General features: G+C 42.0%; 1 protein-coding gene across 5 annotated transcripts in view; it reads left to right on the plus strand.

Moving 5' to 3' along the window:
• The window catches only part of schlank (ceramide synthase schlank), a 737,426-nt gene that overhangs the window by 455,361 nt on the left and 266,442 nt on the right, over window positions 1–15,623 (plus strand). For 3 of the 5 annotated variants that reach the window (XM_067782172.1, XM_067782169.1, XM_067782170.1), the window contains exons 3-4: window positions 1,875–2,096; window positions 4,974–5,195. In XM_067782172.1, coding sequence (XP_067638273.1) covers window positions 1,875–2,096; window positions 4,974–5,195 — 444 coding nt within the window. The remainder of the gene's footprint in view (window positions 1–1,874; window positions 2,097–4,973; window positions 5,196–15,623) is intronic. The other 2 variants (XM_067782173.1, XM_067782174.1) reach the window with 2 other exon arrangements.

Consider the following 15,623-nt stretch of genomic DNA (forward strand, 5'->3'; position numbering starts at 1 on the left):
AATCGTATTATCTTAGGCGATTTCAATCCCCATCACGATCTTTGGCATTCAAACTTGCAGGCAGACAGTAGGGCTGAGATGTTGGCGGATCAAATAGAAGAAACGACGTTCTGCACAATAAACGGAGACGCCCCCACACGTATGGTAGGAAGCTGTCACAGTTCGGCGGATATATCAATCGTGAGCGCAGGACTCGAAAACTGCGTCAACTGGCAGCCGATGGTAACATTGGCATCCGGCGACCTGACTTTACCATTTCCGCTCCAGCGTACCGCCGACATCAGTGTCACTGAAAACTGCACTTTAAAAAAGTAAAGTGGGACGAATACAAATCCTTTCGCTTTGCTGCCCTTCCTATCCCGACTGATGCTCACCAAGGGGAGCGTGCTTTTCGCAAGGTCATTGAATCCGCCTCGGCTGGCTTCGTTGCTGCCGGTAGAATTACCGAAATTTGGCTTCACTTTTCGGCGGAGGTCGCAAATTTAGCGAGAGAAAGTGACCTTATAAGACAGCGCGATCCTGGCGACCCCGAAATAAGGGATATAAACCAACGCATCAGATTACTTGTGGATGAACACAAGCGGGCGAAATGGGAGGAGCACCTAAGCGGTTGTAACCTCTCTGCCGGTGTAGGTGAGCTTTGGTCCAAAGTAAAGTCCCTATCGAATCCGTCTAAGCACAATGAAAAAATTTCCATCGCCTTTAGCGATAAACTGCTGTCGGATGCAAAAAAATGCGCGAGCGCTTTCTGCCGACAATATATAATGCATTATACGGTCGACAAAGATAGACGGAGGGCCAACAGACACGCACATAAACATAAATTCAGCGCGTCCACAATTACCATCACCGCCAAAGAAGTTGCGGATGCCATCGGTCATGCTAAACCATCCAAAGCAGTGGGCCCAGACGGCATAGCCATAGCAATTGTACCGAAATCCAGAGCCTCAAATCTCTTGCTGGTAGTACTTGGGGAAAAGACAAAGAAACGCTCATAACCACTTACAAAGCAATTGGCCAGCCGATTGCATGCTACGTGTCCCCTATATGGTCGCCAAGCCTAAAAACTACCCACTGGAAGAAGCTACAGGCCTGCCAAAATACTGCTACCGCCACGGGCTGTCTTCTTATGTCCCCAGAACACCATCTACATAATGAGGCGAGAATACTCCACGCCAGAGAGAAAAATGAGATGCTAACCAAACAGTTCCTGTTGAATACCCAGAGACCTGGGCATCCCAACATCTGATTGATGAGCCAACACCGCCCAGGGGCTTAAGGAGTAATCTCCGTAAGCATTGTGAGGAAATGCAGCACTTGAGAACTCACCCGTATGGAGCAAAAAAACACAAGCAGGTTCTCGTGAACTTCACAAACAGGCGTCGGACCTTTATGCCAGGAATTGCCCGGTGAATCGAGTACTCAGGGAAAAATACCCAAAACTTGCGGAAGAGGAACGCACACTCCCCAGGGAAACGCGAGTAACTCTAGCTCAACTTCGATCTGGATACTGTAATAGGTTAAACTCTTACCTATCCAGAATCAACCCCGACATACCAAATGTATGCCCCGCTTGCAATGTGTCCCCACATGACACCAACCCACTCTTTAATTGTAATGTGTAACCAAGGCCTCTAACACCCCTCACATTATGGTCCACCCCTGTTGAAACAGCAAGTTTCCTTGGACTCCCGTTAGAGGATATTGATGACAATTTGTGATCGGTCGCACCTATTGGATGGGGCGAAGCACTGCTACAACAACAACACGACGTTGTTTGTTAAATATTATGAATAAAGGGGTTAGTTTGTTAATAATCAATTTTTTATCACCATTTGTGTAATAACTATCCAGTATCTACATTTAAATTTCAGGTATCTTCTTTAAGAAAACAAACCGACATGTCTGAGCGACAAATACAACGGTGGTGGCGTCTAAGGAGAGCTACAGATAAACCAACAACTCTTGTAAAATTTTGTGAGAATACGTGGCGATGCATCTATTATACCTATAGTTTCATTTTTGGAGTTATCGTGCTTTGGGACAAGCCGTGGTTTTGGGACATAAAGCAATGTTGGTATAGTTATCCACAACAGGTTAGCACAATTGAAGTATTTCTGGTTGTTTTCAGTTCTTTTTTCAGTAACTTGTAATTTTCTGGAAGAGTGTACATATACGTAATGGAATTAACATGAAACAACATTAATACGGTCGGCTCTAAGAACTGGAATGACATTTGTGAAGAAATAAGACTTTTCCCAAAAATTAAAAAAAAATCCGTTCTGATTTTCACATATCAATTAAAGTCTTCGATTTCAATTCGATAAGCCATGATGAAATGAATTGATCACAGTTACTACATCATTCTCAGTTGTGTTTTTTTAGAAAGTGTCAGTTGGGTTTTAGAATAGTCAAATAAAAACGTCGATTGGAATTTAGAAAATATTTGTGTATTTTAGTAATCGGAATTTGGGTTTTAGAATAGCAAGGTGGATTTTAAATAACGTTAAACAAATCAATTTTACTCCTTCACATTTAACCCTTTCTAAAATCCAATTTGTGTTTTCAGGATATTTTAGGCATTTTTTGTTGTTACTTTTGTTGTTATATCGGCGTTCTTATTTGTATAATCGCGGGTTCGAATCGAGCACAAGGTCTAACAATAATTTTTTTATCATTATTATTGTTATGATACATTTTTTCTTAATTCTATATATTTTACAAGGTAAAACCGAAATGAAGTTTACAAACATTTTAAAACTCAATGTTCACGCATTATCTTTTTTTTGATATTGTTTTAACTACAAAAAAAAAACATACATTTTTTTTACTTTTATTCCAATAAACATTTTTACATAAAACTCGTTTTTCATGCAGAACAAAAGAGAATTTTCTGATCCAATACCTACTGTGGCGAATATTAGCATTTCGGCTCATCACTATGCTGCTACTATATAAATGCACAACAACAATAAAGCAAGCAGCCACACATATGTATGTACATGTAAAGATCAAAGCAAGCAGCCACACATACATGTAAACAACAACAAAGAGAATATTTCACATACATACATGTAGGCAAAGACGATTTTCCATAGATGCAATTAATTTTTGAGCGGCTTCGCGGGGTATCTTATGCCGTTCTTCGACAAGAGTAATTTTTAAATCGCTAATCTTACTAATCTGCCATTGCCGTGTAGCCGAAAACAAAATTGACCACAAATTTTCAATGTCATTTAAGGCGAGAGATTGTGGAAGTGGATTCATGAGGTGTGGACAGTTCCATATTTCCCATGCCTGCAAAATCCCGGATTTGTGTTTAGGGTCTTTGTCTTGGTAATTGCGAAATCGATCACGTATACCTAAATTAGGGGCACTTTGCAAAAAATTGTCTTTTAGTAAGATTAAATACAAAATTTGGCGGCCACCGTGGTGTGATGGTAGCGTGCTCCGCCTATCACACCGTATGCCCTGGGTTCAACTCCCGGGCAAAGCAACATCAAAATTTTAGAAATAAGATTTTTCAATTAGAAGAAAATTTTTCTAAGCGGGGTCGCCCCTCGGCAGTGTCTGGCAAGCGCTCCGATTGTATTTCTGCCATGAAAAGCTCTCAGTGAAAACTCATCTGCCTTGCAGATGCCGTTCGGAGTCGGCATAAAACATGTAGGTCCCGTCCGGCCAATTTGTAGGGAAAAATCAAGAGGAGCACGACGCAAATTGGAAGAGAAGCTCGGCCTTAGATCTCTTCGGAGGTTATCGCGCCTTACATTTATTTCATTTAAATACAAATTTTTGTCCATTGTGCCATCAAAAAGGCAGAGGCAGCCAAGTAGGCCCAAAACCATCACACTTCCACCACCATGTCTTACAGTTGCCTTCAAATTTTTATTTTTGAGCTCTATAATTGCCGTTTAAACGGGTAAGCGCCAATTAAATAAGATTGACAATTGAATATGTAAGGGACTATTATGTCAAACAAATGAATTAACCCAATGTGGTACATGTAGCATATTACCACTTCTGTTGTTTTTGCATTCTACCTAATATGACATCATTATTTATGACTACAAAGAAAATCGCGGCTGTTACGTGGGGCGAAGCACTGCTACAACAACAACAACAACTACAAAGAAAATAATATGAGAACTTCAAAAGCCGACCGTACTTATTTCAATAAAACGAAACAGAAAAGTAACATTGGTATATCTGGCATTATATTTAGAGATTATTTTGCTAAAAATAAAACATCTATCTCTTTGCAAAGCGTTTAAGCCTTTTTTGTATTTGATTGCCCAAGATTTATGCTTTTCCGCATTAATTGTCTTCCCGCTTTCAGAACATCTTTTTGTTAGGATTTTTAAGTTTATACACCCGGAGAATTACTTTCATGTTTCTTATTTTCCCCTTTCGAAAACTGGTTTCGAAAGGGCTTTCTTTTTCAGTTTTCAAATCGGAAACGTATATGTTTTTTTGTTTAATTGTGCCCAACTTGAAGGACTCGGTTCAATTGGAATGGAAACAGCTCTTGCAAAATCCAATCGATGTTTCCTAAAATCAAATCAATGTTTTCTAAAATCCAACTGACTCTTTCTAATCGCCATCAAAGGCTTTCTAAATTACAACTGGAAACGGTGTATAACGGCAAAAAACAAATAATACAATGTGGACTCAACATCGATGCGAACCAAAAGAGTCTGGAATCCAAATTTAGAAAACACATCTTTCTCAAAAAGTTTACTCCTATCACACTCGTTTGACTTGAAAAACGCAATTATGTGTCGCCTCGTAAGATAGAACTTTATGCCACACTATAACTTTGACTATTGACAGCTTCAAAGCGAGACGCACAAAACTATTTCACAATGAAGCGCCAAAGCACAATTTTCGCCTAGTATGAATTGTATTCGCGTCAACACTATTTTAAAATCTGTATGTTTGATAGTGTAACTTTGCAAATAATGTTATACTTTCAGTCTGTTTCCAACGATATTTGGTGGTATTATATGATATCGATGTCATTTTATTGGTCCCTAACTGTAACACAGTTTATTGATGTCAAGCGAAAGGACTTCTGGCAAATGTTTGTCCATCATATGGTTACTCTACTTCTCATGTCGTTAAGTTGGGTGTGCAATTTACATCGTGTTGGCTCTTTGGTCCTTGTGGTACACGACTGTGCTGATATATTTTTAGAGGTGAGTTAATGATGATACAGTATAAGAAATAGATATATAAAGTTTAATGCTAATACAGTTCAAAAAATAGTTACATAAAGGGGAAAAACTATCCTTAACTACCCAAGGCAGACGTTAGTATGTAACGGAGCGGCTCGGGATTTTCCCCGACCAAGGGCTGTCGTTTCAGTGTAACCCCATTTAACTTACCACGTCCCTTCCACAAATTGTCATACTCCCAGCGGGACTGCTCCATATTCTCCTCCTACGGAAAGGTATAGACCCCGATCCGTGGCCTGAACCTGATCCCGGTCCAGGGAAATGGTTTTGCTGCGTGTGCCGGAAACGAATTATTAGGATGGTCACATTCTTCACACACCGTGTCACGTGCAAAGGAGGGCTGCGTCGAACGGGGTGTTCAAGGCTTGATCACAACATCCGTCGACCCCGTCGTGTTTACAAATCTTTTGTGCCACCTTTCCGTTCACGCCCAACAGCGTCCCGTAGTCTGAGCCTTAAGATGAAATCTCAAATCCTAGGAAAATTAAACGGAGGGTACCACCGGGTGGTGTCCTATCCCCGCTTCTGTTTAATTTCTACATATCACCTTCAAGGCGCATGTCACCGAAATTGTATCTGAAGTGCAAAGCCGTAACAAAATCCTCAAGTCGCTTGCCGGCAACACCTGGGAAAAAGATAAAGAAACGTTGCTAACCACGTACAAAGCAAATGGCCGTTTATGTGCTACGCGTCACCAGTTTGGTCGCCTGGTTTTAAAAACACATACCGGAAAAGGCTGCAGGCCTGTCAAAATGATGCAATCAGAACTGCCACTGGATGTCTCCTTATGACCCACGAACACCATCTACATAGTGAGGCCAAAGAGCTCAACATAAAAGCGCACAACGAAATGCTGAACAGGCAGTTTTTGCTAAACTTTCACAAACCAGGATACCCTATAAAACAACTGTTTGATCTAGCCCCGCCTCCTAAAGGAACATCTCCATAAGCACTATGATAAGATCCGGCACCCGCCAACACAGCCGTTTGATGAAGCATTAAGAGGCCCTAAGCAAAATCCATACAGAATTGGCAAACACCTTTGCCACAACGCACCCGGTAAACCCTGTTATTAATATGTAACTCTTACAGAAGAAGAAAGCACACTACGAACATCTAACCGACTTAACATCGAGTCGGACCATTATCTTGTCGCAGCCAAAATACGCACCCCTCTCTTCGCGATTAAAACCAAGGAAAGCTAGACGTCGAAACACTGGAGGCATGCCGCTCCAGCGGATTAGGGAGCTTAGAATATACCCGCGGTAGCTATGCCTGTCGTAAGAGGCGACTAAAATGCCAAATTGATTCAAGGGGTTGTGTAGCGCAACCCAACCCAAAATCAAAAATAATGTAGGGATTAATCTACTTTCAAAAAATAAATAAAATATAAATAAATTTATTGAACTAAAAGTTAAAATTAAAAATATCAATGAAACTAAAATATTTAATAAAAGTAAATTCTTATATTATTAATATATTATTAATGCGGCCACCGTGGTGTGATGGTAGCGTGCTCCGCCTACCACACCGGATGCCCTGGGTTCAAACCCCGGGCAAAGCAACATCAAACATTTTAGAAATAAGTTTTTTCAATTAGAAGAAAATTTTTCTAAGCGGGGTCGCCCCTCGGCAGTGTTTGGCAAGCGCTCCGGGTGTATTTCTGCCATGAAAAGCTCTCAGTGAAAACTCATCTGCCTTGCAGATGCCGTTCGGAGTCGGCATAAAACATGTAGGTCCCGTCCGGCCAATTTGTAGGGAAAATCAAGAGGAGCACGACGCAAATTGGCAGAGAAGCTCGGCCTTAGATCTCTTCGAAGGTTATCGCGCCTTACATTTATTTATTTTTTTTTTTAATTCTTATAATTATCTAATTTATTAATTATACAACTAGCATTTAATATAAGAACACTGAATCCGGCTGATGCGGACAAAATGCTGTACCCACAGCTTTGGCCGACGAATGTCATAATTCGGCCGTTCGAGTTTTTTCAAAAAGCAGTCTCACCTGCGGCAGAGCAATAAGTGAGACAGCTGTTCTTAACACTACTTCTTTCTTGGATACTCATAAGTCTAATTTAAATTATACGTCTAATTTAACTGACTCTTTTTTAAATATTTTTTATCAAAACGTTAGGGTGTTGAACACTAAACTAACGGTTACTTTTCTTAAGAGTCATGATACTTTTTATGACGTTATTGTGTTTACTGAGACATTGTTGAAGCCAACTGTTTTTAACTCCGAAATATTATCGGAATCGTTTGAGATTTTTAGAAAAGACCGACTGGACAGAACTGGTGGTGGCGTGCTGATTGCCGTTCACACAAGTTTTTCTGCAGAGGAAGTGCATTTTGCTGACTCTGTTCATATCGAGTTTCTTTGCGTGCGTGTGAAATTCTTCACAACGTTTAAATATTTTATTGCCACCTATATACCACCCCAATCTGATATTTCCATTTATTTCGGACATTCCTCTTTAGTGAGATCAGTTGTTTCTATGGCTAGTTCCTCTGATTCTATCATATTGCTTGGTGACTTTAATTTACCTTGCGTGTCTTGAAGTCTAGTTGATGGGTTAATGGTCCCTACTTCTTCCCGGGATATATTCTTTCAGTTCTTAAATGAGCTTGCGGATGCAGGAGTTAATCAATTAAACAATGTTCGTAATAAATACGGGAAATGTCTTGATTTGATATTCACAGACGACACCTCGAATTGCTCCGTTCATAGATGTGATCCATTTGTATTGCCTGAAGATGTTTATCATCCAGCTCTTGCTCTTTATTTGGAGTCGTATAGTCTTCCTAGTCAAAGTCAGAAGGTCGTGAGAGAGACAAAATTACCTGAGAATACGTTGGCTCTATGGGAGCAGAGCATTGACCACAAAACGGACATATCCAAGTGGGAGGATATGGACAAATTCTTGTTAAATCGTTTCCAGACACTCGAAACCGTGTCTGGTTTTACAGGGAATGCCACTTCTAAAGGGAAAAAGTCAAACACGTCGCGCCAGTCGACGGAAAACCCTACAAAAAGACTTGGTGCTTTTCAAACAAAAGTAACCAAGCAAACAACAAAATCAATGTGTAAAATGTGCAAATCTACGGAGCACAGATTACGCAACTGTTCACGTTTTTGCGATTTAAACCCGGCAGAAAGGATTAAATTCGTCAAATCCACAAATGGCTGCCTGAATTGTTTATCCCCAGGATACACAGTGACGAGGTGCACCAGTTCGTACAACTGTTCCAAATGCCACTTTCGTCACCACACGCTCCTGCATGCGGACACACTTCAGCAACCGGCGGTGCGCAACCCTTTCAAAGATGCGGATAATACCCCATCAACTTCGGTACAGGCAAGGAAAAGACAGGAATCGGGACAACCACCTTCCTCTACGAACCAGAATGTCAAATCCTGCCATGCCAATTCCAGCACAGGTGTGCTATTAGGAACTGCTCGCGTACACATTCACCATAATGGTACCGACTTCTCCGCGCGGGCATCAATCTTGATTCTGGGTCTGAATGTTCCTTTATAACTGAAAGACTGAAACGCAGAATCAATTTGCCAGCGAGGAAAATGCATGCCCATGTTTCAGGCATCACAAATGCGGTGTCAGCTCAGATGAAAGAAGCATCCAACATCGAATTACGTTCACCAGTGGATCCCTGCTTCAGCCTGACTACACCCGTACTAGTTCTAGCGAAACTCACTGGGAATCTTCCATCCTGCCATATCAACGCAATGACTATGCAGGCATTCCCAGACTTGGTTTTGGCAGACAAGAGGTTCTACGTCAACGAAGACGTAGACCTCATACTTGGAGGAGACATATATCTCCAAATTATAATGAACGGTATAAAAAAGAATGTGCTAAACACACTCTTAGCCCAAGAGACAGTGTTCGGTTGGATACTAACCGGTCGTATCGAATCACCGAATCCAACGAAGAGCATTATGTCTTTCTACAACGAGGTTGCGTTAGACAACCCACTCAAAGCTTTCTGGGAGGTAGAAAATGTACCCAAAAATAAAATATTAAATGAAGAGGAGAGGTATTGCGAAAAATTATTTAAAGAAACAACGAAACGTGATGAAGATGGAAGATACACCGTATCACTACCATTCAGGCAGGATTACCCTAATAACATTAATTTAGGACCGTCCCTGAAACGAGCATGCTCTCAATTCTTCCGGAATGAGGCGCGGCTAATAAAAAACCCAGATTTAGGTAAAGAATATGTTCGAAAGTTGTCAGAATATGAAACACTCGGACATATGAGAAAATTGAAAAAGAATATCCCATCCGACGATTCGGATCATTACTTCCTGCCCCACCACGCCGTTGTAAAAGCAGAAAGTACAACCACCAAGATACGCGTAGTATTTAACGCCTCGAGCCCTACGGCCAACGGTAATAGCTTAAACGATATTCTCCTCCCAGGCCCAGTTCTACAAGCCGATCTACCCATCCTTATATTACGATGGAGACTATACCGTTTTGTCTTCAATAGCGACATCGAAAAGATGTATCGTCAAATTTGGGTGAACGAAAATCTCACCAAATTTCAACGCATTGTATATAGCACTTCCCCGAATGACCCTATTAGTCTCTACGAATTAAAGACGGTTACCTTCGCAGTGAATTGCGCTCCATATCTCGCGATAAGAACGCTTCTCCAACTAGCAGACGACGTCTCAAATTCACACCCTACATCGGCTAGCATACTGCGAGAATACATGTATGTAGATGACGTGTTAGCGGGTGGACATACGATCACATCGTCATTAAAGCCAGAGATGAAATTCGCCAAGTCCTACACTCAGCGGGCTTCCAACTTCGCAAATGGGCCTCCAACTCAGAGGACATTCTAAGGGTCATCCCCAAAGCAGACCTGCTCAGTGAGAACTTCCTGGCATTCGAAGATACCAGTTCAGTGAAAGCATTAGGTATTCGATGGAATGGCCACTCAGATTTATTTTATTTTAAAGCAGGGCCGCTGGACAACCCGGAAAACATTACGAAGAGAGCGATAATATCAGCAATCGCCAAACTTTTCGATCCCTTGGGATGGCTGGCACCAATGGTCATTGTGGCAAAAATACTCATGCAGAGTATATGATACTATGGTTATGAAGGCACCGTGTGCGACGAACCAGTATCTACCAGTACGCTAGAACGATGGAAAACCTTCACCGACCAATACCATGAGATCGATAAAATAAGGATAACTCGATGGGTCAACTTTTCTCCAGGAACCGACATCGATATCCATGGATTTTGTGACGCATCCGAGAAGGCTTACGCAGCAGCCGTTTACATGCGCGTGAAAACGGATAACGACATCTGGACAAACCTGCTTCTAGCCAAAACCCGAGTAGCCCCAGTGAAAACTCTTTCTCTTCCTCGATTGGAACTTTGCGGAGCCGTGCTGTTAGCGGAAATCACCGAATCAATTTTTAGGAACCTCAAGTTGGGACCAGTGAAAGTGCACCTTTGGACGGATTCAACTATCGTCCTCGGATGGATAAGGAAACCGCCGTGTTCCTGGTCCACTTTCGTCGCACATCGGATCACCAAGATCATCGATATGGTCGGAAATAAGGACTGGTTGCATGTAAACTCAGAATCTAACCCAGCAGATTTAGGTAGCAGAGGATTACCTGCGTCTGAATTGGTCAACAATTCGTTGTGGTGGCAGGGACCTTCTTGGCTGCAAGAAGACACTTCCCAATGGCCAGCACAAGAAAGTGACTACATCACCTCCATAGAGGAAAAGAGGGCGAAGACCTGCGCAACAACAACAGTAAATACTACCGATGTTCTCCAACGCTTTTCAGACCTACCTAGGGCTTTACGGGTGCTCTCATACGTTATGAGGTTCTACCAAAGAACTCACCCCAAAACAAAAAAATCATTTCAGGTCGAGTCACCTTTAATCTCTCCTGACGAGATCAAATCAGTAACTCAACTCTTAATTAAAATCTATCAGAAACAACATTATAGTTCCGAATATAATGATCTAAAGGCCGGAAAACCAATTGCAGGGAAAAGTGCAATACTCTCACTTAATCCCTACCTAGACCAACATGGCAGCATTCGGGTAGGAGGGCGACTCGGGGCGTCAAAGGACTTAGCTTTTAATGAACGCCACCCAATCCTCCTCCCATACAACTGCCGGTTATCCCGTCTGACAGTCCTAATGTTTCATCAACAAAGTCTGCATGGGGAAAACCAACTCATGTTATGTCTGATACGCACCCAATATTGGATACCTAACATCAAAACCATGATTAGGGCAACAATTCACAATTGCAAAGTTTGCACTATACACCGAAAGCGTGCTCAGACCCAACTTATGGGTATTCTCCTTCGCGAACGCACGACTTTCAGCCGTGCAGTCACGAATACTGGAGTCGACTTCGCCGGACCCTTCGACATTAAAAGTTACCGCGGCAGAGGGTGTCGACTATCTAAAGGTTGTGTTTTTCCATACGAGCAGTTCATTTGGAGGCCACTACTGACCTCAGCACACAATCATTTCTTGCGGCATTTGCCCGGTTCATATCTAGGCGCGGATGCCCAAAAAATATGTACTCCGACAATGGTACGAACTTTGTCGGAGCGTCACGATCCTTACGATCAGAATTCAAGACCTTTATCTCTCTAGCGCGAGAGAACGCTGTCTCAAAGTACAGCCACCAGTCACTAACGTGGCATTTCATCCCTGCGGGCGCTCCTCATATGGGAGGGCTGTGGGAGGCTGGAGTGAAAAGCTTCAAAAGCCATTTCAAAAAGATAGCCTCACCACATAAATTCACCTTCGAGGAATTCCATACCCTCTTGTGCCGCATCGAGGCATGCCTGAACTCGCGGCCGCTCAGCCCGGCATCCAATGACACAACGAACCTAGAGCCACTTACCCCAGGTCATTTCCTCACTGGCAGCCATCTACTGGCTCCGCCAGAGCCGGATGCTAGTGAGAGCCCTGCCGCGATGATCAATCGGTGGCAGAAACTCAAAGCCCTCCATCACACTTTCTGCAAGCGATGGAAAACCGAATATCTCACCGAGATCCAGAAACGATACAAGTGGAAACATCCACAACCTAATCTAAAACCCGGAGACCTAGTTGTTATCAAAGAGGACAACCTCCAACCCAACGAGTGGAGAATGGGGAGAATCGTCAACACACACCCAGGCTCTGATAACCTTGTGCGTGTTGTTGACGTTCATACAACCAGGGGACAAATAACTAGACCAATTACGAACTTGGTACTCCTTCCGTCCCACGACAAGGAGGATTAAATGTAAGGGGCTAAATCCCGCCTTCCAAAACCCCAAAAACCAAAATCCTATTTCCCACGACTACCTAAAATCAGAGGCCCACGGTTGGTGATAGCACAGAAAGCCTATTAAGGAACCCGCCTCTTCGTGTCTCTCTATCCCTAAGCCTGTGTTTCTCCCGAGCCATATATTATAATCAACCCCCCGGTCTCGTGATGGTGCGAGTCTACCGGAGGGGAATCCTAAAACGTACTACGCGATGGCAATGGGGAAAGGGAGCGCGGGACATAAAGACGCGTTCAACCACGCGCCGTGATGCCCCGCTATCCCTAAGCTTGTGTCTCTCCCGAGGCCCTAATTATAATCAACCCCCCGGTCTCGTGATGGTGCGAGTCTACCGGAGGGCGATCCTACATCTCCTTTCCTTTATTCTCTACCCCCGGTCTCGTGCCGAGTCTACCGGGGGGAATCCTAAACCTGACTACTGGTGGGCAATGGGGAAAGGGAGCGAGACACACGAGGACGCGGGAGAGCTTACCAAAAGCTCGCAAACAAAAAAAAAACATTTTTTTTCTATATGCTTTAACAATACCAACCGAGGGCCCCTGAACAGAAAACCCCACAAGTCACTCGCACACCCAGAGCGAGGACACCAGAAAATCCCCGAATTCACTCGCTCGCCCCGAGCGAGGACACCAGAAACCATCCCATTCACTCGTTATCTCGTAACGAGGACATCATAAAAGCCTACCGCAGAAGGGCGAACCGATCTGCCCCAGAACCTAAAGGCTTTCAGCCCATTATCTTTCTTAATTCCCAGCAAATCAACCCAAGTTCACTCGCTCACCCAGAGCGAGGATCACAGAACACCTACGCGCTCGGCCAAATGCCCGAGGCCAACAAACCCCATAACACAGCTCTCGTTCTCGAACGAGGTTAACAAACAACCCTAACGCAGATAGATTACACCCCCAAAAGCCATCGAAGCCGTGTCACATTGACACAGATACCTAACAATTCTACACCAAGAAAAAAAAACTCATAGTCGCACTTTTCCTCAGTCAAATCTGGGCTAATAATTTAACGAGAAAATAATCAAAGCCTTTAAATAAAAGTATTGATTTATTTTCATTCAATTGGTTTAATCATTCATGAAACTCTAAGTGAACATAAACTAAATTAAATAATTTTAAAAACAGATCTATTAAGAAAAGGATTAAAAATTAGATGATGATTTACATTCCACAAAATGTTTTAATTATTATTAATATCATTTTTTGATTGACTGGTTTATAGAATGATAAATTAATTGCCTCAAAATAAACCAACACATATACATAATCGCCACAAACAGTGGTGTTGATTATTTTCTAATAAAGGTCTGATAAAACAACACAATATGTTAGTAATACCAATATCACGCAGAGTTTATTGAAATAATTAGAAAACCTTTTTCTTCTTTATTATTGAACAGTTTTTGAGTCTACTTTAACTGAAGTTTAAACTGGGCTTAACCGGGCAAGCTGCCAGGGTAAAACTAGTTACAGCCATTTACGTTCCGTTGCAATGACGTCGAATATACCCAACAAGTATTTGGGCCTAAGTTCCATTAGAGCTTATATTGATAACTCGCATTCTTCTAAAATATGAAGCTGCTTCGAAACAATGACTCAACTTGAGAATCATAGCAGAAAATGGAATTTCTTATAGAATTAAAAATGCTGTTACTTAAGCTGAAAAAAAAGGTAGTTCCCAACATGTACTGAAGTGTACTTCTCTGATTGCAATGTAATGTTCCAACACTACCTTATTTTCACGAAAATAACATAAACAATTTATAGTTTATTTTTAATTTATAACACTTCATTTCTATTACCAATTCTCCCAATAAGCCGCTATTGGCTTGGATGGTACCACCTTGGAGAAGATTCCTTTTGTTAATCCACCTCAACTCGATACATAATGTAGAATATCAAATAAAGATATTTATTGGATACTCATATGAGAACTGTATATTTCTAAAGATTTCTGAAAGGGTGGAGAATGCCCTTGGATATCAACTCGAGAACTACACATTTTACGGCCCCATCAATTCACACAAACACATTTTTCTTTTAGAAAACATTAGTCAGAACACCTTTGTCAGAAAGTCAAAACTCAATTTTCAGCTGGAGGCGAGGCGTATCGAAAACGCAAGAAAAGATACAAAGACCAGCGTTTGTCTAATATTGTCTTCATTCGAAAAAGATAAACGCGAAAAACGATTTGATTAATGTCACGCTTGCCATTGCACACAATTTAAAATTTTAGATTGAGATACCTAAAAAAGTCACAAATGAAATATAATAAAGAAAAGTATGAGCGGCAACAACCACGCACCTACTATAGAGCTCCTAAATTCTCTCTCCCAGCGCCAGCAAGAAGCTGTTCGTCCATCGCAGGTTCATCAGTGTTGGAATCAACGAATTGGATACGTGCCAAGCGTGTCAGCATATTTATTATACTTACTGGTCCCCATTCGTCAACATCCACAAGCAGGTTCCAAAGTTTACGGTAGTTTTTGTGTATGAGATCAACGCGCTCTGGGCAAACCTCATCGAATGCCATCACTGCCGAACCCACAACTAGTGTTGTACGATCTGTTAACAACTTTTCAATTACCGTCACCAACTCATATTTTTGCTCAGCAGCAAGCGAATACAATTTGGTACAGAATGCGCTGTTGTCTTCCTCACACATGGACTCATGTCCGTAGCACTATTACGTATAGCCAGCATAACAATCGGAACAATCATGCTAACACGTATAGATGAGAGAACACGCAATGCAGATGCACGTATCAATTGATTTGGATCGTTCAGTGTACGGTGAAATGTCGATATAGATAGCAAAGCTAAATCTTGTTGTTCGTCAACATAATGCACTAAGTATACCTAAACCCATTGTTTCACCTCAATATTTTTTGGAAACCACATTCTCCTTCGAATGTTCGTTGACGAATGTTATAAGAGACTTTTGATCACAGCATATTCTTCGGGAGCGCAATCAAAGAGTGTCGAAAGCATCTTTGTCACAGCGCATACCACCTCATCGTACT

Source organism: Eurosta solidaginis, chromosome 4 (genome assembly GCF_040869045.1).
Source record: "Eurosta solidaginis isolate ZX-2024a chromosome 4, ASM4086904v1, whole genome shotgun sequence".
NCBI classification, from domain to species: domain Eukaryota; kingdom Metazoa; phylum Arthropoda; class Insecta; order Diptera; family Tephritidae; genus Eurosta; species Eurosta solidaginis.